Raw genomic sequence first — 20,782 nt, forward strand, 5'->3', positions numbered from 1 at the left:
GGGGATCCGTCCCCCCGGGTGGAGTCCATCTCGACCATTATTTACTCTTGCTATCTCTGACTCAGAGAAGGAGAATATCGATATCCCAGGCAGTGCGGGTGCTCGAAAGCGTCAGAGTGATGCACAAATGTTTGTTTCTGTTGCTGCGGCTTCGAAGAGGATTCGCACCTAGCAGTAGTTTTATTTTCTTACGACTTACACACATTACTTTCACAACGTTTAGCTATGTTATCGTCATGTTCTCGTTACGCCTTCGCTACGTCAAGGTTCGCAGATGTATACTCTCGCGTCTCAGATCTCATGTAATTACAGCCACAGTTTTCCAGGTCCCTGCCAGTTCTTCGATATTCTAAGTGACAAAATACAACTAACTCAGGAAATTTGCGCCGTGGCCATCGACTATCACGGTACTAGTACAACCCACTCAGTGCCTTGATTCTTTGCGTCGCGCATCCTTGAGCGCCACTCACAGGTGACACGGTAAATTTCTCGATAAAGTTAAATATGGCAATGCCAAATGAGGACGCTGAGCTTCCATTCCTAACAAAGCCAAACATATTCTTCTATTATGTAATATCGCCGGTTATTGGTCGGAAGGCAAACTAGCAAAGTTCTTAGCTCCCATAATGAAATATTTTTCAAACCAGACTGCGGATTGTCGATTCTATTCGAATTTATTTCCAGCCACCTAATCCCTGCGTGCTGTTTTGCGGGCTGACGCATTTCTGTAGGTAAATTTTCCAATTTCTTTCAAAGTAAAAACCATCATGATTGTGATCAGAGTCTTCTACATTGCTGCAACTCTGGATTGCGACCATAGCTCCAGTCAGGGCTATTTGGCACGATTCTGTACTGGCTTACGAGTTGTATGCGGATTGCATAGTCAGAGTAAGTAAATCTGAGTCCCAGATTTGAGTCGTTTGACCATAACACAGGTAACCGAACCTTCGTACCTTGGAGCCGACGATCCGCTCATTCTGATTGGAGTTAGAGTATTTCGACATTTCTAGAGATCAACAGTGTCAGCCTCGTTCAGGGCCATGATCGGCCCCGAGTCCTCCATATGTGTAATTCCATCAAAATTAATATCAATAATTGTTTGATTGTTTACATTACCTTCAGGTTGCTTACAATTTCAGCCTGAATGCGCACCATACATCTTTATCGATGTTGCGCAACTTGGACTAAAATATAGCCGGTCGGGTGCATTGCGCTTTAAAGGTACGCTGAGTGGTTTTATCCAGCGAGACAGTTAAAGGAGGGAGCTAGCCGTTTTTTGTCAGTATCCCTGTACACGTGGTTCCCTATTCTTGTGCTCTGTGCACCCGAGTCAGCGTGCTGTCCCTCGTTGCCGAACTTTTTATCGCGCGCTCATTGAGCACAAGCTACGAGCTCGAGATAATGAGCAGGACACGTGATGCATTCATTGTGCCGGCTTGTGGCAACTGTGCCCCAATTATTTGGTTGTCGCATATTCTACCTTTGTTATGCAAATGTGGCGACATAAATAGCATTGATTTGGTTCTAGGTAAGTTATCGGAACATTCGCTAGAGCATCCACACTTGAATGGTTTTCGGATATTGAGAAATTGCTTTGTGGTTGTGGTTGTGGATGCAGTGGTGCGTCCACAGTAGCCCAACCTTTATATACTGACATGCTGATTCCCTGCACCAGCAGACGCACTACCACCTCATATTCTTTGCAACTTTACATTCCTTGTTTCCTCACACCAATCATGAATTCGTTCAGGAAAATATTCCAAAAGTGAGTCGACCGTTTTTGTGTTCAACTCATTGCCATCATACTAATCATCACACCTCAGGTTGAACGATGACCAGAAGATGTCACTTAAGCACTCTAAATCGATGCCATATGAATTCTCTTCAGAAGGGAGGAAGCGCGAGCCTCGTAAAGATGCGTTCAAACCCGCGCACGGTGGCAAGACTCCCCTTAAAAAATCCGACATCGTGTACGTCGAGCAAGCTCCAGGGATGCTCGAGATCTACCACGGCAAACTATCGCAACACGTATACTACCATGGGCCGACTCGCGCAAACGTTGAGACGCGTGCGGACTTGCTGGCCAAGTTTCCCTATTCCCCTCAACCAACTGAGGGCCTCCCTCGCACCGGTTTCAGAGCACTTTCTTTGAAAGCCACTGTTGATCAAGCTTCGGTGGATGCACTACGGACTCCTAACGACCATATTCGCAGTGGCAGACTGGCAGAACGCGTTCGCGCCAGGTCGAGCACTGATCGCTCGAATATCCCTCCTCCCCTCGCTCCCGCTCCCCCTCTTCCTACCACCCGCGCCCTACACACATTAGTCCCGGGCTCCCCAAGTGTAAATATTCGGGAAGTTCTATCCCATGTCACCGTCCCGACTCCTGCGCCAGCCTATCCACGGTCACACTGGCCTTACTCCCAATATGATGAGATTTCGCATGAGCAAGACCCGACCGTTCTCCGTGGAATGATCAATCGTTATCCCTTGGCGCCTGTTTGCAAGGAACGCTGCCCAGACCATATGCGCCCCATGCATCTTGACATGGACGAGCCGCACTCTCCCGAGAAGACAATTCAATGGTACATACACATGGCATTGGCCGAACGTCGTCCCCTCGATGTACGCGCTGGTGGCCGTTACCGCCGTATCGTTGACGTGAGTAACATGGGCATCGTTTAAACTGATTGGTCGCAGCTTTTATCGAGATGGAGGTTACTTTCTGAAGAGAGTTTTGGTGCTGGTTTACCTACTCGTCTATGTCATATGTTATGTATGCATATGCATATGGTTTATGAAACGAAATTTGTTTGCTACATGGTCAGCTTGACACATGAAAGTTTTATGAGTTGAAGCTGCGCTACTCAACTACTACTACCAATGCCTGTCCAGGTCTCTCCGCGAGGCCAGTTAGGTGCCAACACTCAACGTCTAACACCAGGCACAACCTTTGCAACACATCTTCCATATAAATGCAATCATATTAATATTGTGGTTCAAGTGTGATTCCGTGCATGTGACTCGGAAATGGAATAGATAGACGATGCGTCACCTCTGCTTTTGAACTCCGATGCTTGGCTCTCAGCACAAACGTGGGCCGACAGATCTGGACTCCTCTAGTATCTTGAGGTGGGGCTCCAGTGCATATTGTTCTGAATGTGAGTGGGATTCTAACTTCCTTGCCGTTACACTGTGCTTCCTTTGCCCTTCCATAACGATCGGCGTCCCAGTTGTCTCTTTCGTGCTCCAGCTCACAATCGGTTGTGATTGAGGTGTTGTCATTATAAACCATGTTCTCTTCAGCTGAACTATCCCGGCAGCCTGGACTTTGACCATTGCTTGGATTGTTAGTACGCTCGGACCTCTTTGGCTGGTGTTCCGAGGACAACCATTGAACAGGCGTCGGCATTGAGAGAAAAAGCGCTCAGCACCTGGATCCTGCCAGCGCTCTCCTCCTAAAGTTACTCCTTATACGTGATGAAGATTTCACGATTTGACGTGGATAACTGTCGCGTCTATTTGGCTCTGGGTGTTCTGCAGAAAACACCGTACTATAGGTACTCTGCATCTGGCGGAAAGATGCCGTTTATCGACAGTGATGGACCATAGCTACAGTCCATGTGGAACAATGTCTTGTCACGTCTCATACTGTCCACAATGGAGCAGCCGATGGAGTCCATAATGCTACGACCTCCACAAGTGGCCACACCCAGGCGAATAAATCACCAGAAGACCTGTGGGTCTGTGAATTCTTGTAAGATTGGTTATATAAGACCGAGTATCATGCAGTTGCTTGAGCACCAACAACTTTTAATCATGCATCGCGCTCTTGAATCCGAAGATATCATTTATTCTGTCTTAGAACACGTCAAGTCCTCTGCGATGGACTTAGTGAACGTGGCGATGACTTGCTCCACGTTGGCGGGTCCCGCTCTCAATATCCTTTGGTCTACACAGTCAAGTTTGGCACCCCTCATCATGTGTTTACCGCAAGACACCTGGGAGGTCGCGGAGAATCAAACTATCGTGAGTGGAGTATATCATGGGAGTCTTGGACAATGCTCACCGTACTCCAATTTGCAGGATCTTTCCAGAGAGCCAACTCCCATTGAGTGGGAACGCCTCAGAATGAACGCATCCAGAGTGCGCCGGATTCATATTAATGGCATCAGTTCCGCACTTCCCCCGAAGCCACATCTCACCCTGAGTGGTCGTGCCCTACAGAGGATTTTCGAGCAGTTCCCTCCAGCCATACTCTTCCCAAACCTTCATGCATTGGATTTCGAGGCTATATGTAATCTGCCGGGGTGTAGTTCAAAATTCTTGCTACTTCGGCAGTTCATGTCGCCTGATTTGGAATGCCTCTCGTTTGATGTACCTGGAGGCGTCCAGACGTATGAGGTAGAACAATTACTTGGTGCTTTTCCTGCAGAAGCGTACGGCCTACGTGAACTGATAATAAGGACGAACCATTGTGCCACGACTTTTACAGTTCCTCCGAGTTTCGGAAAGCTGCCAAAGTTAATTAGACTGGCCATTGAGGGAATCGACGTAGGCCTGACGAGGCAGACAATCACCAATATCCAGCCTCAAGCTCAGTGTCTTCAATCCCTCACGCTTACTTTGCGCGGGACCTCCTGCGATGTGGGTGGTATGCCCTTTGAATTCCATGGTCTCTGGCACCTCTGTCTCTTTGGCGATTCCTTGTCACAATCCACACACTTCCTTCGTCAAATCACCGCCAGACAACTAGCATACATCAGTATCGGGTATTCCGAACCTGCTTCCCCGGCCAAAATCACCGAGTTCATGGAATCTTTGTCCACATTGTGCCAAAATTTTGGATCCTTGCAACAGATATATATGATCGACACATCACATATACAAAAATTCGAGGACGCCATTCCACTCCCCTCCGAAGTCTTCCGACCCTTGCTCAAGTTCAGAAGGCTGTCGTCTGTTATATTAGTCGGCATTGGAAATTACAACCTTGACGATAAGTTCATCAATGATGTCGCAGTTGCCTGGCCGGATATCCAGGCATTGAGGTTCGCTTCAAGGAGACGTGCCAGTTGTACCGTCACCTTCAGCGCCATGATGTCAATGGCATCAAGGTGCAGATCGCTGCATACCTTACATCTGACGATCGATGCTACACGACCGACGACAACTCCTCGAGCACCTGATGGGACCGAGGAGCTTTGGCCCCCGCAAACAGCCCTTCAAAAGCTGCATCTTGGACACACGGAGGTGTTGGAAGTTGCACGCGTTCCATATCTCTTGGCTGAGGTATTTCCAACTCTATCGGATTTCTTGTGGTATGAGAGCTTTGTGGATTCCGATACCGATCTCACCATGGAAGATGCACTGGAAGAAGCATGGCAACAACTAAGGGTACTTCGGAACTTGGCTGACGACGACCATGACGACTACGACTGGGAATGGGAGGGGATTTCAGACAGCGAAGACTGGATGTAAGGAGCATAGGAGGTTCCATTGCAACGTAATCGAGGTTGTGTTTGTACCATGTTGATATAGCTGCTGTATGTCTGCTATGTAATGCTTATGTTCCTGGTGTTGGTGTATGCCTGAAAGCAGCAACACGTGAAAAAAGTAAGTTACGCTGTGGTTCGCGGTCTATTGTATCTCATGACCCCCTTAATTAAGTCGTATCATTTCACTGGGCTTATGGTATGAGTTATGGATGCGATATACTGTGTGCTCGCGATCTTTCGTCCCCAAAAATGCCCACCAGTTCGCGCTAGACGCATGAGACACAGTCTTTAGAAATGGCCTCTTGCCCGCCCTCCACGCCAACACCGGTATCAAGAGGACGATGGTAACTTGATGCACAATGCAAAATAGTGACACTTTCAAGCGAGATAGCAGGATCAAACAGAAGTGTGGCTCCCTGATTCTGAATCAAAAGGTTAGGACAATCGCTTAGGAATGAATTTGTTTTGCTCATCACAGCCAAACCACGTCTGCGAACGTCCCACCGGCAAGAGTGAGAACCAGTACCTAATAGGGCTATATCTACCACAATTGTCTGCAGATGAGGGGATTCAGAAATCACGAAAGTAGAGCGTTGGAATATATCGTTGTAGGTAGTAGTAGGTCTGAATCGGATGGTCATACCATCTAGTTCAGATTTACTGTTACCTGCTAAGCAAGTAAATGATGGTGATGAAGGACGTGTAGGTGAGAGAAATTCAGTGTGTTGAATTCGCCGAGCTCCGATCAGTAGTGACACTCCAAGGTTATTAACTGAAGGGGTGATGGCGTTATAGAAGGTATCTCCTAGTGCTGCCCAAAAGCGCAATGGTGCATGATGTGGGGAGGCTGGGTACTATGTCAAGGGCAAGTGGCCGAATGCCAGAGCGAGTTGAGAATGGATCAGACATGGAAGAAGCAACTTCAATATTTGATGCCCTAGTTAAAGGTGCTAGTGAAACTAGCAGGAGACGCGCTCAGTAACTTGAAGTCACGAAGGACAATACTATATTGATGGTATATCTACCTAGCGGGAGACACGCTAGGATACATCAATACGAGTAACAAACAAGTAAATAAACATTGCACACCTCAGTGAGTCACGAAGAACAATACTGAGGTGTGATGGAGATGGTACGAACTATATATGAGAGACCATGAGATCAGGTAACAGAACCAGGGAATGGTCGTGCGGAGTGTTCGTATGGTCAAGAAGCAAGGTGCCAAGACGGATTTGCATTACATGTGTCGAGAAGGCAATACGAAGTCTAAAGGTAATAAGAACTAAAATCCAATACTAGTTGTTGAGGAAAACTTGAAGAACCTGGATAGGCGAACAGTGCCTGCATTGAATTTGTAGCAAGTCGACGACTCGTCAAACGAGGTGAGGACCAGGGGCAAGATGACAAAATTTTCCTGGATGGTGGTGTCTCCATATGAGAAAATGCTAGGACAATCTAGTCTGTCGTTCACAGACTGGCAAGATCTGAGGCAGCTGCTGGATGGTGGCATCATGGACCTGGATGCGGTTTCACTGTGAGTATGTCACGTTGACAACAGACATGGAGACCATGCACTTTTCGTCCAGAACTAATTCCGAATCATTAGTTGCGAAGATGAAGACAGGGTAATACGACAGTAGACTTGTCGTAAGTACTAGGAGAAGCTCCAAGTATCCAAGCCGGAAACACCCGGGGGCTATTTCACTTCTGCCTCCATCCCAATAATTTAATTGGACCATCGATCATGATCACCCTTGAAGCTTGATCTGTTATGGGTACACTTCGACATGTAGTCCTCTTCTATCCACCCCTTGGTGGAAAGAAGGATTGTGCTTCTTCAGACCAACTTGTTGCAGAACGCGTGAAGGACTCGGAGGCTGCACCTGTCAGTGCTGGATAAAGGTGCATTTTTAGTCACTCTACTTATGACTCGGAGGACGCAAACTGACGTACAACATTTAAACATTACATCTAACCCCGAAATCACACGCAGGCTATTTTCCATCACCTGTGTGTCCCAGGACAACTGATCAGATTGCCACCCGTTAACGCGTCAGCCCGATCTCCCAAGAAATTATCTGTGGATTTCTCGACGCCAATTACTCCTCATTAGGCATCTCTGGTAACTCGAGGATAGTATGACTCTTCTTGAGCTCGCCATCATCTCTATCGGTCTCTATCATGTTTCCATACTTCCGTCCCATGAGTTTAGTCAAGTACGTCCTCGCCTGCCACGCCTTGGCTCATTTGTGTTTCTTTGCGCATTGAGCTTCTCTAATACCCTCTTCCCTCTCGTCCTCCATCATATCACATCTTATCGCCCTGTCTGGGTCATCTCCATTCACATATCCCCATACTTTCATCTCTGAACCGCCACTCTCGCTCTCGAAGCCTTGAGCTTTCACGTAGAGTCAGTTTTATGGTACTCTCGACCCGCAGCACACAGCGATCACCTCGAGGATAATTCATGATCCAGGAGGATAACCATAGGGTATGTGGAGTCCGACGTCATCCACTAAGTCCTAATCAAATTGGGTTGCTCATCTTCTCCTATTTGCGAGCGTTTTGATGATTAACAACATCACAGCAGCTACAAGTGACGTGGTTGGGCCCTGTTGATGTACAGTCACCAACTGAGTCACAATCACGTTATCTTCTGGCCCTTCGATGCATCACCCGCAAGCAGAAAACCCATCAAGATCGACCTCGTCGATATGAGCCATAGGTAGGTGAACCTTGAAGCATCCGATGTTTGAGTCGGTACCAAATGAGTTTCTCATGCATACCTCAGACATTCACTCTGCCAGTTTCCTCCTCCCCTTTACTACAAGATCCTACGATTATTAAACACGCCGCTGCTCAAGACTCAAGTGTCTGGCTAGGTGTTCTGCGCTGCTCATACCAATGCTTGGGAGGTATGCACGATCCTTTTTTTCCCTCGCACGGGTACAACTCATTCGGCCATAATGTCGGGAATGCCACAGGTATACGTTGTTTCTCGGCTGTGAGGCTCGCGGTCGTAGTCAGGCTTTGAGACATTTGCAGTACATCAAGGATATTATGGCCATGTCCGAAGTCCATCACATTAGCTGTGTCAGTGAAGCCTTAAACCTACTCACTTGCTGCAATCCTTTTTGCTTCTGCTATTATATTTGGTTACTCTTGTAGACTCGATAGCACGTGTTTGTGTGCTAGCGTCCCATCATTCCGCAGCGGGATATTGACAGTGGCTGTTATGATGGAAATGGACGCTCGCTCTCTATTACGGCCATGTTTTCATCTGTGGTACACAGGAAAGAGTGGCTTTTTGATGATCGAAGCCTTGGTGCTAACTAAATATGAGAATGCACACCGGGAGTGAGCTGCCGAAGCCAGGATGTTCATCTTTTGCACTGTTTCCTTCAGATACTTGGCCAATCAAGGCAAGAACGGATACAGCCCCTTTGATGATGCTCATCTCGGTTATACAAGCGCTAGATGGTTGTATATCTAGCCCGAACACTCGTACGTTCACCAAGTTTCCCGCTCCCTCACATCGATCCTCTAACAGTACTACTATGACCCTAGTCTCAGACGACCCTAGTTACTGGCCGTCAATCAATTTATATCGTGTTGCCAGCTATTTTGGAGGTTCGTGGAGAGCAGTCAGAGATTGTCGTTGCCGCTGACGCCTCGATCCAACCTTGACTGTGGTTTCGCAGTTGCCGCCGCCGCCGTAGTGACGTATGATTGGGGTGAGTTTGATAATATTTAAGAATAGCTGATATCCTACAAGTATTTTCAGCACTTGCATTCGGACAAGAGGTATTTCTAATACTGTAATAGGAGCAGCCATCTTGCTAACAATAATTTTAGGTCGAACTGATCTGGGTGAGCGGAATTATACATCAGAGGAACAAATTTGATTTGCGACAGAGGCAACATTGGTCCCTTATGACTGTTCTGTATCTAAGTGTATGTAGCTTGTATTACAGCTGTGGTTGACAACTCGTGCTGACTCTTGAAAATATCCTAGGTGCGCTATCTTGGAATGTTGTATGTTATGTATGTTCAGAAGGCTCAGCACTGTTGTTGTACTGATGAACCACATCTCACAATCAGTTTTCACATACTGAGTATATCTTCTCACATCCACGATCTTTGCCTCTTCTGACCTGCGACATACAGACAGTATTCCGACAATCTTGTTGACAGACGCAGTGAGTGTTTTGCACTGATGCCCTGATGCCTGCTCTTCCCCTTCGATTAACCGTGACACCCTGCAGGAGTGAGTGTGGCTCTTGACCAGCTTCTTGGCTCATTATAATGAATGCCATAGATGTGAGTCTGTTTGGAGTGCGCTACCCGAGGCTGATCACTGACTGCATTCCTCAGGCCGGATTGTATACATCATATGGAATTGGATGAACGTTGTGGTAAATCCAATGCTGGGAGGTGAGCTCTGCAGTTGCAAGACCACAGTGATATTAACTTGACTGAAACATCTCGCAAGTCATCATGATCGCTCGGTTACATGCCATGTATCAACAATCCAAGAAGATCCTGATATTTCTCGTCATCACCTTCCTGTCTGCCATCATCTTCAGCGGAGTGGTCTCCGTAATGACAACATTGCATACTTCATGGGGTACGCTTAATTATGAATGGAAAAATGTGCATGAAGTTCATTGGTGTATACCAGAGGAACTCATCCTCTCTGACACCTATCAATGCACGACTGCCTATGCAAGAGATATCCTACTTCTGAATTCCGTTACTTGGATAATCGGCACTGTGTGGGAGGTCTTCGTACTGTGTCTTGCAGTCTGGGTTGCTGTAAAACACTTCAGCGAACTGCGACAACATCCAACAGGAGGAATTATTGGGGACTGTTTCAGGGTGTTAATGAAAACTCACATGTTGTACTTTGCGAGGTGAGCTCATATTATGAATATGTTTCTCTTTTTCCACTGAAGGATCGGACATGCTAGCTTTCTTGTTGTTTCTTGCTGCCGCCTCATTAGTTTCTTGTCACCAACAAACTCATCTGTATGCCAGTCCTTCACTGACCTGTGAATGCGACCACGGTTCATCGTTTTCTATAGGACCAGTCATCCCTGGGTACTCAGATGTATGAGGGGTTTCTTCAAATTTTACCGGTCGTGCAGATGTTTGTGTTGGGACCACGCCTGATCCTTGGCATTCGAGAATATCATGCTGAGCTCGTGGCCAACTCCGACACAGCGACCAGCATGACCTCAATCGCTTTCCAGGAGCGCGTGCATATATTGACCGCCAATGGTGTGTAGCACGGGAGATGCTCAATGGAGCTAATGGTTGTTTGGTGCTCTGCGGGAAGCAGGAGAATCAAGTTTTTGTTTGATTTTAAGCTTCGTCTGTGATACTTATGTAGTTATCTGGTGCATGCGGCGCATGTAAAAGCTAAATCATGTAGTTGGCGTCAACGATGTGAGTCGGGGATGTTAAATATGTCCCTACGGCGCATTTGTACACTGCTGTTCAGTTTGCTCGATGCTAACATTTACAGGACTGGTTGAACTAGGCCTTATAAAGCTCGTGCTTCCAGAGTGAATTTGTGTCCTTTACGCCTGTCAAAATACATGGGTTCACTCATCTCCTAGTACTGGTCAGAAAGGATCCAAGTGACTGTACCAAAGCCAGCCAAACACCGTCATGCACTTGGACCATTCAACCGCTCGTCTTCGTACACCTAAAAAGCATCCAACCCCATTGCATCCACCTCACCGCAGAACGTCACCAACTCACTTCCTCACAGTGACAGTTTCTGTGTTCAATTGGGTTCGCTCCTCCACTATCCAGAATGTGCTGGAGCGTGCCGAACCGGTTTCCGATAGACGAGACATCCGTCTACCGATCATTCACGCAAGAGTGGGAAAGGGATCGTTAGCCTTTAGGCGTCGGTGTAGTAGCTAGCTTATGCGAGATATTGACATTGTCGTTACGCACTTGGCGTCGACCTTTTTGTGGTGTTCGTTGCGTGCGTACGTGACTGCTTTGCAGTCTCACAACCAAAGTCTGTTTCTGCGGTGATAAAGCACCTTCCAGAGGTACGTTATATCAGTGCATATCTGATGCCTTGATTCTCCATTTCTCGCAGTAGCGTGATTCACAATCTACGTTCAGGCATTCGCTCCCCTCGTCCTGACCTCTAATTTCAATCTCACTCGCCAAGTACGCTGCTCAAGTATCTAACCGGGTATGATGGATTGTTCATAGCGATGTACGATAGGTATGACCTGCTTCCCCTTGGACGTGCACGCTAATCTAACTTCAGCGTCAACGAATTGGCTCATAACATGGACCCCATGATACTGCATCAACCAATGACTGAATCTCCTTCGATGCTCCATCGACTGTTCCCACCACATCACCTAACAAATCTCGCACTTACATTGATTTATCATCCTGGTACACCTGCCAAGTAACGATGTCCGCCATCTACTCGCCGTCAAATCACCTCTCCGTGTATCTGAGTTTGTGTTTTTGAATTCGCTCTTCGAGAATGCAGAGCACGCAGAAAGGCTTTAGATGAGACGACTCTGTTTGCGAGTTAATGCGTGGAAGAGTTGCGGGAGTGTCGTGAGGAGCTCTGAGGTGTTGACGTAGCCTGAGTGTCAAATCTGCGGGCGTATCCTCATCCTAGCGCAAGTTATCATCATAATGATACAGATGAACCAATAGACTGAGAGATGTGCATACGGTTGGAAGCACGCACATCGCAAGCTATCCAAGTCTGGGCTTCCTGCTCTGCCGTGAGGGCGCTTCCGCGTCTTCTTTTTTGCCGTGTGTCTTCTCCCCGAAGTCACGAATAACCCTTCGATCTTCGTAGTATTCAAACATTCCACATGTGTTACTACTCCGCAGCCCCACGACCAACATTCTTTGATTTAATTGAGGGCTCTTGGATTGACATCCCTTTCTTAAAAATCCTTACTTCGATCAAAGGAACAGATATCATCCTGAAGACTGACCAGGGGAGACTAAAAGTGCCCGATGGTGGCATGTCAAGATCACCATCGAAATTGAAATACGTCCCCAAAAGTTCACCGCTGCCTCATCTCCATCCTCGATTACTATGACCCTAGTCTCCGATGATCCCAGGTAGTAGCCGTTAGTCTACTGAGCAAGTCGTATCTCGAGCTACTTTGCATGTTCGTAGATAGCCAGTCTGGGGATAACAGTGATAGCTATATCTAACTTTGGCTGCAGTTTCACAGTTGCTGCAGCTAATCTATGATTAGGGTGAGCAAGTTAGTATTTTCGAGTGAACCGTATACCTTGAAGGAAGTTGACCGCCTCTAGTTAGACTTGACTCCTCAGTTATCAAAAACATGGTTACAATTTCCGCTGAGACTACTCGTCGACTCTGGATCCGACGCCTTCAAATTCTATAGTAGTCGACCCTGATTCCAACTGTGGTCGCGACATCCTTTCGTCATCTGCGAGCATGCGCAAGAAGAATGTAACAACCACACTTAAGTTTGCGACGATTAGAGATATAGACGCCTAACACGGGTATCAACGAGCCTGTCTGAGCACTGAGCGCTAAGACTGTACCTCGAACATGGCAGATACTGCCTCCTTGAGCTCTCCCACAGTCAAGACATAATATGCATGAGTGAGACTGACAGCTGTGGTGATCGCTGATGTAGAGAACAGGCAGATCACCCGGACTCTTTGTGGTGTCGTCAATGTGGCTTTGTAAATGAGAAGAAATGGAGCCAAGATAAGGACAGTGTCTCCTAAAACGTCGGCTGAAATAAGGTCAGAAAAGTAATCGTTTGTATTAAATCCTGTTAACCTACTGACAATCTGTGCTATCGCGACATTTCTGCCGAGAGGGCACTGCGGACGTGGTAGCTTTTTCCAACTAGGGTTCGATTCACAAGTCCACCACACTTGTGCAAAAAGTATAGCCCATATAACGCCAAAGATGATTGCAATGCGGATGAGTATCCTCCTCTGGGTCCCCCAGTATGCCAGTCGCACAACTGTAAACAAGATGGATAATCGGGAACACCTGTGCGCTTATGTTAGTTGTCCCCTTAACATGCTCATAGCCACTCACCAGATAACTCCATAAAAGCATTGTGTTAACCTTAACGTATGCAGTTGTAGTGTCTCTTAAGAACCACGATATACTGGAAAACGCACGTGTAATAGAGTGCTACCTTTGCCCATTGAGGGTGAAGCACTGAGTGTCTTCAGAATTGTGTGCCATCACATGCAGCAGACGCACCGTAGCCTCTCAGATACAAAGCACTGCAAACCATCAAGGCGATATCGAACATCATGGCGGCGGCTGCAAATCCGTCATCGATCCACAGAAGATGTCGCCGCGCGCGGCAATACAGGCGGAAAGACGTGACGAAGGTCGCTACAATGGGCAGGACAAAGTTTACGACTTCGAAGATGCGTCAACCGTAGCGAAACCATCGAAGTTGATGAGCCTCTCACCTTGCGTCTGAGCAATAGTTGGGCCTGGTGACATCGGCTGTGAGGGAATTTTCACCTATCTCATCTTCTCAGACACTAGATACTAGTATGCAGAAGTTACCCCTGTCTCGATCATCCTTTGTCGTGCCAATGTAGATCACATGACTTTTCGTTGACATATGCAGAAAGCTTGTTAAAAAATTGTTTTGAGACGGTGTTAAAAAAACAATAGGAAAACCGGAGTCACCGAGTTTTGGAATGCCGCTGGTTGGCCGCTGGAGACGTTTTGACGCAGTGATCGCGACTGCCGCACATAGGGGCCAGCCAAGTTGTTTGATCATTAGATGGGGTCCAAAATGTCGCTAGGCTGTGTGCTCGAGTATTAGATTTAAAGATTTTATTTGGCTATCTTAGGTACCTAAGTATTCGATGGCTCAACGAAAAAGAAAGAAACCAAAAGTAATGAGATCTGAGTGTCACTGCAGGACAAAGTGGCCGTATGTCGGAAAGTGCTAATAATTTTTTTTAGCGTCAACCTTACATAAGGTCAAATCTGCGCAAATAAAGCAACGTTTAGAATTCCGCTGCACATCGTCCTCTTAAAAGCAACTTGCCGCATCGGTCCAGAGCTCCCTGATCAAAACAAAACTGGTCGATACAGAACCGTTGAGCATGAGCGAACAAGAGTTACCTCCGCCGCGATTATTTATATCTGATAACGTGTGTGGTTTCACCTATGAAACCATTCCTTAGCTTGGTGGGATGCGGCTGCTCCGGAAGTATAAACATACCTGGTACTGGAAATACTCTAAGGATATCGGCAGTTCTTGCCTGAATACTATCCTGCTCACTGCAATCGAACTTGCCCAAGCTGAGCCTGTCTGTAGTCTGGAAATACAATATGGATTGATGAACTGGGATCTAGAGTCATACTGTTAGGGGGCATGAGGGAGCGGTGAACTTGGGAGGCGATTCCATAACAACCGAGAAACGCGACCCTAGTTTGTTGTGCCGGAGGCCTTGTGGTAACATGAAAAACCATGATCAAGCACGTATCTCTGCCCTATTTTGACTTACAACTTGATGTGTATCAAACAAGGTATCTCGCATCACTGCAACCCATTGCGATGCCTACATGTGCCACGAGCTTGGATGGACCGTCATGAAAAATCATGAGATATGGCCAGGCGCAATAACGTAGTAAGTCACAACCTACCACAACTCGAATGGTGATCGCGGCTGTGAATCAGCTCTGTAAGGTTTCACTGGATCAGCATGCGCACTAACGGTCAGATATAACCTCGCAATGAAATGAGATTCATGGGAAAACACTCCAGTCATGACAGAACGAATAGGATTTGAATCCTCGGTAACAGAGCATGTAGTACATATACATATATATGGATGTGGGTCTCCCCTTGAGTAACTGCAGGCCTCTTCTACTGTTCTTTGCCAATCATGAGCCTCAGCCGAGGCGATGCCTCCAGGACAAAACAACAGCAGTCGAACAAGGCTACAGTTACAGCAAAGGGAAGACCAAGCACAGCGAGTGCTGTTCATTCGTCTAGAGGACGGGAACGCGGACGAGAAGGCGGAAGAGCTGATATCAGGCCCGAACTTTTGAGTCCTCAAAAATTGTTCGTGGAAACCAATCAAGCGAAGAGAACCACTTATATATGAGATACAAAATGATTATATAATATTTTGCCACGGGGTGCGTTCACGTGTCGATATATGTTATCCACGGGCTGCCGAAAATTACCGAGACGTACTCAACTGACAGCGTTGCAGCTAAGGATAGACGAGCCCATCGACCAGACAAGATGTCGCGAGGTTCAAAATTGCATACCCTTGCGAGACTCAATGATATTGCACTCGGTTCTTTCTCAAATGTCCCATCGTCTGAGACATTAAATCATCTCGTGCGGTATCTTAGCACGTGGAGCGGTAGCGAGTACGTTTTAACACTTCTTTGAGTTCAGTTGTCTAATAGGCACTTCTTCCTTACTTCTCGTTCTAGCAAGTTTTTCACGGTACATACTTGGTCGCGAAACTGTCGGAATATTAGCTGATCACGTATTCAACAGCTCATACAGTATACATTTAAACTGATAGTGCCGTTCCTGCACTGGCGCGCGAGGCTTCAGCACCGTGCCGGTATCAGGAAAGATGCAAGCAGCCAAGCTGCCCCTTCTTTGGCAAGTTTTGCCAGTATTGTTAGCGATGCTAGAATGCTAGGCAGATTTTGGGGTGAGCATCATGAATACCTTCTGCTTAACGCAATGCCCTCAACGCAATTTCAGGTCTTCTACCGATCTTTCAGTGGATGATCTCCATGGAGCGCAACCCCCCGCCAACTCGTACGTTGCACACTATCGAGCGACTTCAGGGATGGTCCATGCTTGGGTTTTACCCCCTTGAACATCTTTATTACTTGCGATCCCATGATCTGATTCCCACTTCGATTCCCTCGCTTTCCTCTATACTTGGTCGCAGCTCGAAACGCATTCCATTGAATGAGAATAAATTAATCCTCTGGTCTTGTCGATTCTGGCTGCTTTATATCGTACTTCAATTCGCCCACCTAAGAGAGGACAGAAAACTTCTGTTGACGAGGCAGAGGAATCTTAGAAAGGGGAAAGGCTTTTCTGCTGAGGATAAAGAGGACCTCCGAAAGCGGTGGGACTCTCTTGGGAATGAATTGGTGGCCAATGCTACTAATTTACCCTTGGCCCTTCATTGGTTCGTCCTTTTTGTATGTATTACATGTATACTGATCGTTTGTCAGGTCTCTGGAGAGCGGCATCTTCACAAACGACGTGCGTTAATTTGAAGTACGTACTTTGTGTTACTGACACATTTTCCAGATCTGGGTCACCATTCTCAGCCTCATCAATGGGATCGCTACGTTCAGAGGTGGCTGGAGAGCAACGGCTCTTCCCTCTGTCAAAGCCGTTGAATCCCCCGAACCCTCGAACGCTGCTGATACGGTGGAGGAAAGCAAGTATTAGTGACTCAGTCATTGTTGACAGATTACTCGCTCACACCACATCAGAGGTCTGATAGAATTATTGGTGTCATATTTACCATTATTTTTAAGAGGTCTATTCTGTAATGACATAGCCGTCGATAGACGGACTAGTAATGACGTGACATTTTAATGGCCTGGTATAAGGACGGTAGTTATAGGTATGGAGCGGGTGTCTATTTCGTCTATTGTTCTTCAAGGATTCTCGGATGCGGGCGGTGTTCCTCAAAATACCAAGAATGGAATGTGTTCCATTACGCAGTGCAGGCGACTTCGAGTGCTTCTGCATTGTATTCGTTTTCCACGGAATTTAAGAAATCGACTATCTTTGCAATCAATGAATGTGAGACTCAAACGTGTCATACATTCATGTCACCTACAAATTGGTGTCGCTTTGCGCCCATCTGTTTCCCTGGCTCTGTCTTCAGTCTTTCTTGGATGTGTAGGAGTTTATCGTAGAAGTGCTGTACCGCAGTGTCGAGACGACCTGGAGGTGCATGGAGTGGGCTGGATAAATCATTCTCATCAATGCCTGTTACCCAGGGCTTTAAGATACATACCGATTTACGGCAGCGCTGTACGCAGCACACCGCATGATTCCTGGCGAAGACTTGAGAACAATGCGTTTGGATCACTGTCCTGCCAACTTACCAAACGCTCCTATCGCATCGAGTCTGTCCGCGTCTTGTACACAATGAAGTTCAACGCACACGCGATGCCACTCCTCAATTTTTCCTGTTGACCTCAGTTCCTTCTCAGTTGTCCAAGAGACGTTTTCTACGACCTTTACGACCTGACGCGCCCGGCCATCGCTAATCAGGTCCAGCCCGTGTTCCGAAGACAAAGACTGGAAGAAAGGAAGGAAATATCCATATGGGTCTGCTGCTTCGGCTTCTGTACACGTATTTCTTGTCCAGAACGTCATGAAGTAGAGCTGCTAATTCCACGACCGAGTAAATCAGGTTGCTGGGCGGAAAGAGCCCTGGCTATTGACAGGGCTGTTTTGCGTACACGCTGTACTGTTCATGTACAGTATGATGATGCATGATCTGGACCGTTGAACACGAGTTACATGTAGATATTGCGTGCAGTCACTGACCATGAAAGGCATCGTGAGATGGATCATAACGCGCCATGGTTTCATTCATGAGGTTTTCAGCAGCCTGCAGAGCACCCTGCTCTTGGGCGTTAGGGTACATCGAGACTCGGAAGATCTGTCTTGATCTGCTGTAGTTGAAGGCTAAGCTGTATGACCTTGGCCAAAAATTGGCTTTGGAAGAACTCAGAACACGAAGCATCGGCCTTCGGATTTATCCGATGCCGGCCTGGCTGCCACTCATCAACGTTGAACATTGATATTGTTACGTCGTCTTTCATAGCCATGGCCGCTCGTTTTGCATCTCGCTCGTTGGTGCTAGCTCTTTTGTTGTGCTCGGTATGCAGTGTTGTTGTCGCTCTAGAGAATGCACAGGATTCCCTAGTTGTTCGGGTGAGCATCTTGTGTGTACTTCTCCTACGCGAACAAACGTGTCTTGTGGTGTAACAACCGCCCAGGAATCAGAAATACACGAATGTCATTCTGTTGAAAAGCTCAGTGCTCTCAAAATTGCTGTGGAGGATGAGGCTTCTCCAATAATGAGACAAGTATTTGCGTGGTTGTTCCCATTTGGCCCAGGGTGGAACTCAGGCAAGGGGTTCTCAGTCTATTGGAGTCTTCCCCTGATGCTACTTTTGTCTTACCAGTGCTTGGGACATTTTACATCAGCTCGTGCGTGTGTCTATTCGTTCTTCATACGCCCAGGTCTAAAATCCGCTGACCTTTAAACAACGTTTTAGGGTACCAAATTTTATTCTTGCATTTATTCCCGCGGAGATCCATCCAGACACGCTCAATACGATGACTGCCTTTGCTGTTAGTATTCGTTATTGGCCAGACACTGTGGGGTCCAGGTTCTTGCTCACCAGCTCCACAGACTGGAGGCCTTCTTTCTGACGTTTTTCTCCACCTCGTCCCCCATGCGTTCATGGGAGAACATCAAGATCCGGGTGCTCACTTCGTAATGGTCGAAGAGAAGAGGAATATCCTCATTGGGTATGTTTGTATGCGAAACGTACCTGCATGCGCTCATTATAAACACAAGGCTAGGTATTTTTGTTGGATTTGCTACCTTTTTCGTCATGGAGAAATCGTTAAGAGTGCTTGGGGGCGACGAGGGACACGACCATTCGCATGACCATTCTCACACTCATTCTAAAGCTACTGCCATATCTGCAGATTCTGCGCAAGCATCTGGAGCATCAACCTCCTTGTCACCTGATGGTCTTCGATCACGAGGATCGGGGAAACAAAATGAAGTAGATCGCGAAGAACACATCGAACAGGCCCATGCTGCAACGGCACCTTCGAAGCTCTCGGCCTATCTCAACCTATTTGGTGACTTTGTCCACAACATGTGAACTCCTTCTTGGTTCTTGCGTGCCTTTTTCTAATGCATCGTTTTCATCTAGCACAGATGGATTAGCGTGAGTGTCGGAATGCGCACGCGCGCGTTATGATTTGATGGAGGCTCACACCTGCTGGCACCAGCATGGCCGCGTCATTCTATTCTTCTCCCCTCATTGGAGCGACTACGACGCTTGCATGCTTCGCCCACGAAATTCCGCATGAAATTGCGGACTATTCTATTCTGGTGCGTAGTGGGTTTACCAAAAAGCAAGCCATGCAATCGCAGTTCTTGACTGCTGTTGGTGCATTTGTGAGTACCTGCCAGTTTTTTCCCCTCAGATCGAGGTCATGTGTCATTCTGATACTTCATAATAGGTTGGGTTGGTATTATTGTTAGATCTATATAATGTCGATCGCTGATCAAGCGAAACAAGCACATTCATGGGAATTGCCATCCATAATTTATCAGCATCCGGCACAATTACAGAGTCATTGGACTTGGCCGCAGGGGTGCGGCAAGACGCTCCCGGGATCCTGGGTACCACTGTTCAACCAGCAGATCTGGTGATTGTAATCAGTCTCTAATCAATTTTTTTTGTTCACGGGACGGTTGGTGGCACAGGTAATCCCCTTTGTGGCCGGCGGATTTATGTACATTGGCGCCGTCGCGGTGTTGCCTACGTGAGCAACATATTATGATGCTGCCACCCATGACTTATTGCACCACATTGTTAGTCTCCTAGCGGAGAGCAAAAGCGGCGCACAAGCTCTGCGGGAGGTATGGTCATTTTTCCGAATTTTGGATAGCTTCTGACTACGCGGCAGTTCGGTGCGATGGCCTTTGGAGTGCTTTGCATGTTCTTCGTAGCGTAAGTCCGCTGATGGGATACTGTGTGACTCTGAATGACTTGGTTCTTAGATGGAACGAATGAATGTGCTCGCACGTTTATTAATCCCTCAAAGCTTTACTTCTCACTCGTACGTTAGTACCATCGCAGATGGAGATTCGGAGGCTGAATCCCGGCCACAGGACTCATCCGCACGTAAATATTATATATCACGAAGGTACCGCGCACAGATTGTTCCAAGGAACCGTGACGATCAAGTGGAGATGCTACTACAGTGTAGACAGTTATGCCATAAATACCTTATATATACCATTCTTCTGATACACGATGGCGGAGTCAACAAGAATCTCGGAAGGTTCATTTTGGGATCATTTGCCTGAACGAAGGTGTGGAATCGACAAATGAGGGGCATCCAGGGGTGTAAGCTACGGCAATAGCGCAGCATGCCGTGTGGATGCCGGCGAACGTGCGTGAATTGGTGGTACTTCCGCTTTGGTACATTTTT

General features: G+C 47.1%; 6 protein-coding genes across 6 annotated transcripts; 4 read left to right on the forward strand and 2 right to left on the reverse strand.

The window, feature by feature from the left end:
* The first annotated feature begins 1,367 nt into the window (after window positions 1-1,367).
* On the forward strand, window positions 1,368-2,806 carry BJ212DRAFT_652179 (uncharacterized protein). The gene is made up of 3 exons (XM_041343749.1): window positions 1,368-1,620; window positions 1,676-1,765; window positions 1,824-2,806. Exons 1-3 carry the CDS (start codon window positions 1,613-1,615, stop codon window positions 2,683-2,685), a joined length of 960 nt encoding a protein of 319 aa, XP_041188586.1. The 5' UTR covers window positions 1,368-1,612; the 3' UTR covers window positions 2,686-2,806.
* Window positions 2,807-3,819: 1,013 nt separating this feature from the next.
* Window positions 3,820-5,481, forward strand: BJ212DRAFT_1485001 (uncharacterized protein; the record flags this gene model as incomplete). Its single annotated transcript, XM_041340907.1, has 2 exons — window positions 3,820-4,029; window positions 4,087-5,481. The coding sequence occupies 2 exons, from the start codon at window positions 3,820-3,822 to the stop codon at window positions 5,479-5,481; spliced, it is 1,605 nt and encodes a 534-aa protein (XP_041188587.1).
* Window positions 5,482-12,872: 7,391 nt separating this feature from the next.
* BJ212DRAFT_1303001 (uncharacterized protein) lies at window positions 12,873-14,010 on the reverse strand (the record flags this gene model as incomplete). Its single annotated transcript, XM_041333348.1, has 5 exons — window positions 12,873-13,025; window positions 13,077-13,273; window positions 13,325-13,510; window positions 13,759-13,896; window positions 13,977-14,010. 5 exons carry the CDS (start codon window positions 14,008-14,010, stop codon window positions 12,873-12,875), a joined length of 708 nt encoding a protein of 235 aa, XP_041188588.1.
* A 1,715-nt stretch (window positions 14,011-15,725) lies between these two features.
* On the forward strand, window positions 15,726-17,087 carry BJ212DRAFT_1383075 (uncharacterized protein). The gene is made up of 6 exons (XM_041336724.1): window positions 15,726-15,909; window positions 15,976-15,988; window positions 16,043-16,205; window positions 16,259-16,697; window positions 16,744-16,774; window positions 16,823-17,087. Exons 1-6 carry the CDS (start codon window positions 15,779-15,781, stop codon window positions 16,964-16,966), a joined length of 921 nt encoding a protein of 306 aa, XP_041188589.1. The 5' UTR covers window positions 15,726-15,778; the 3' UTR covers window positions 16,967-17,087.
* On the reverse strand, window positions 17,088-18,306 carry BJ212DRAFT_1383079 (uncharacterized protein). The gene is made up of 6 exons (XM_041336725.1): window positions 18,083-18,306; window positions 17,934-18,002; window positions 17,635-17,877; window positions 17,544-17,583; window positions 17,364-17,490; window positions 17,088-17,309 (listed from the first exon to the last, which is right to left on the reverse strand). Exons 1-6 carry the CDS (start codon window positions 18,279-18,281, stop codon window positions 17,238-17,240), a joined length of 750 nt encoding a protein of 249 aa, XP_041188590.1. The 5' UTR covers window positions 18,282-18,306; the 3' UTR covers window positions 17,088-17,237.
* Window positions 18,307-20,187, forward strand: BJ212DRAFT_1383088 (ZIP zinc transporter-domain-containing protein). Its single transcript, XM_041336726.1, has 9 exons — window positions 18,307-18,472; window positions 18,538-18,677; window positions 18,820-18,895; window positions 18,957-19,075; window positions 19,125-19,436; window positions 19,571-19,739; window positions 19,805-19,809; window positions 19,864-19,993; window positions 20,052-20,187. The coding sequence occupies exons 1-9, from the start codon at window positions 18,365-18,367 to the stop codon at window positions 20,112-20,114; spliced, it is 1,122 nt and encodes a 373-aa protein (XP_041188591.1). The 5' UTR covers window positions 18,307-18,364; the 3' UTR covers window positions 20,115-20,187.
* The last annotated feature ends 595 nt before the right edge of the window (window positions 20,188-20,782 follow it).

The sequence above is a fragment of the Suillus subaureus genome (genome assembly GCF_016647635.1).
Source record: "Suillus subaureus strain MN1 chromosome Unknown BJ212scaffold_38, whole genome shotgun sequence".
Classification (NCBI taxonomy): domain Eukaryota; kingdom Fungi; phylum Basidiomycota; class Agaricomycetes; order Boletales; family Suillaceae; genus Suillus; species Suillus subaureus.

Coding starts and splice junctions, on each gene's coding strand:
- BJ212DRAFT_652179 (XM_041343749.1), top strand. Junction 1,766..1,823: donor TTCAGGAAAATATTCCAAAA/GTGAGTCGACCG, acceptor ATCACACCTCAG/GTTGAACGATGACCAGAAGA.
- BJ212DRAFT_1383075 (XM_041336724.1), top strand. CDS start 15,779: ATGTCGCGAGGTTCAAAATTGCATACCCTTGCGAGACTCAATGATATT. Junction 16,698..16,743: donor TTACCCTTGGCCCTTCATTG/GTTCGTCCTTTT, acceptor ATCGTTTGTCAG/GTCTCTGGAGAGCGGCATCT. Junction 16,775..16,822: donor GCGGCATCTTCACAAACGAC/GTGCGTTAATTT, acceptor CACATTTTCCAG/ATCTGGGTCACCATTCTCAG.
- BJ212DRAFT_1383079 (XM_041336725.1), bottom strand. CDS start 18,281: ATGCTTCGTGTTCTGAGTTCTTCCAAAGCCAATTTTTGGCCAAGGTCA. Junction 17,491..17,543: donor TACAGCGCTGCCGTAAATCG/GTATGTATCTTA, acceptor TGATTTATCCAG/CCCACTCCATGCACCTCCAG. Junction 17,310..17,363: donor GCGCAAAGCGACACCAATTT/GTAGGTGACATG, acceptor TTGATTGCAAAG/ATAGTCGATTTCTTAAATTC.
- BJ212DRAFT_1383088 (XM_041336726.1), top strand. CDS start 18,365: ATGGCCGCTCGTTTTGCATCTCGCTCGTTGGTGCTAGCTCTTTTGTTG. Junction 18,896..18,956: donor ATACGATGACTGCCTTTGCT/GTTAGTATTCGT, acceptor CCAGCTCCACAG/ACTGGAGGCCTTCTTTCTGA. Junction 19,437..19,570: donor GGTGACTTTGTCCACAACAT/GTGAACTCCTTC, acceptor TGCTGGCACCAG/CATGGCCGCGTCATTCTATT.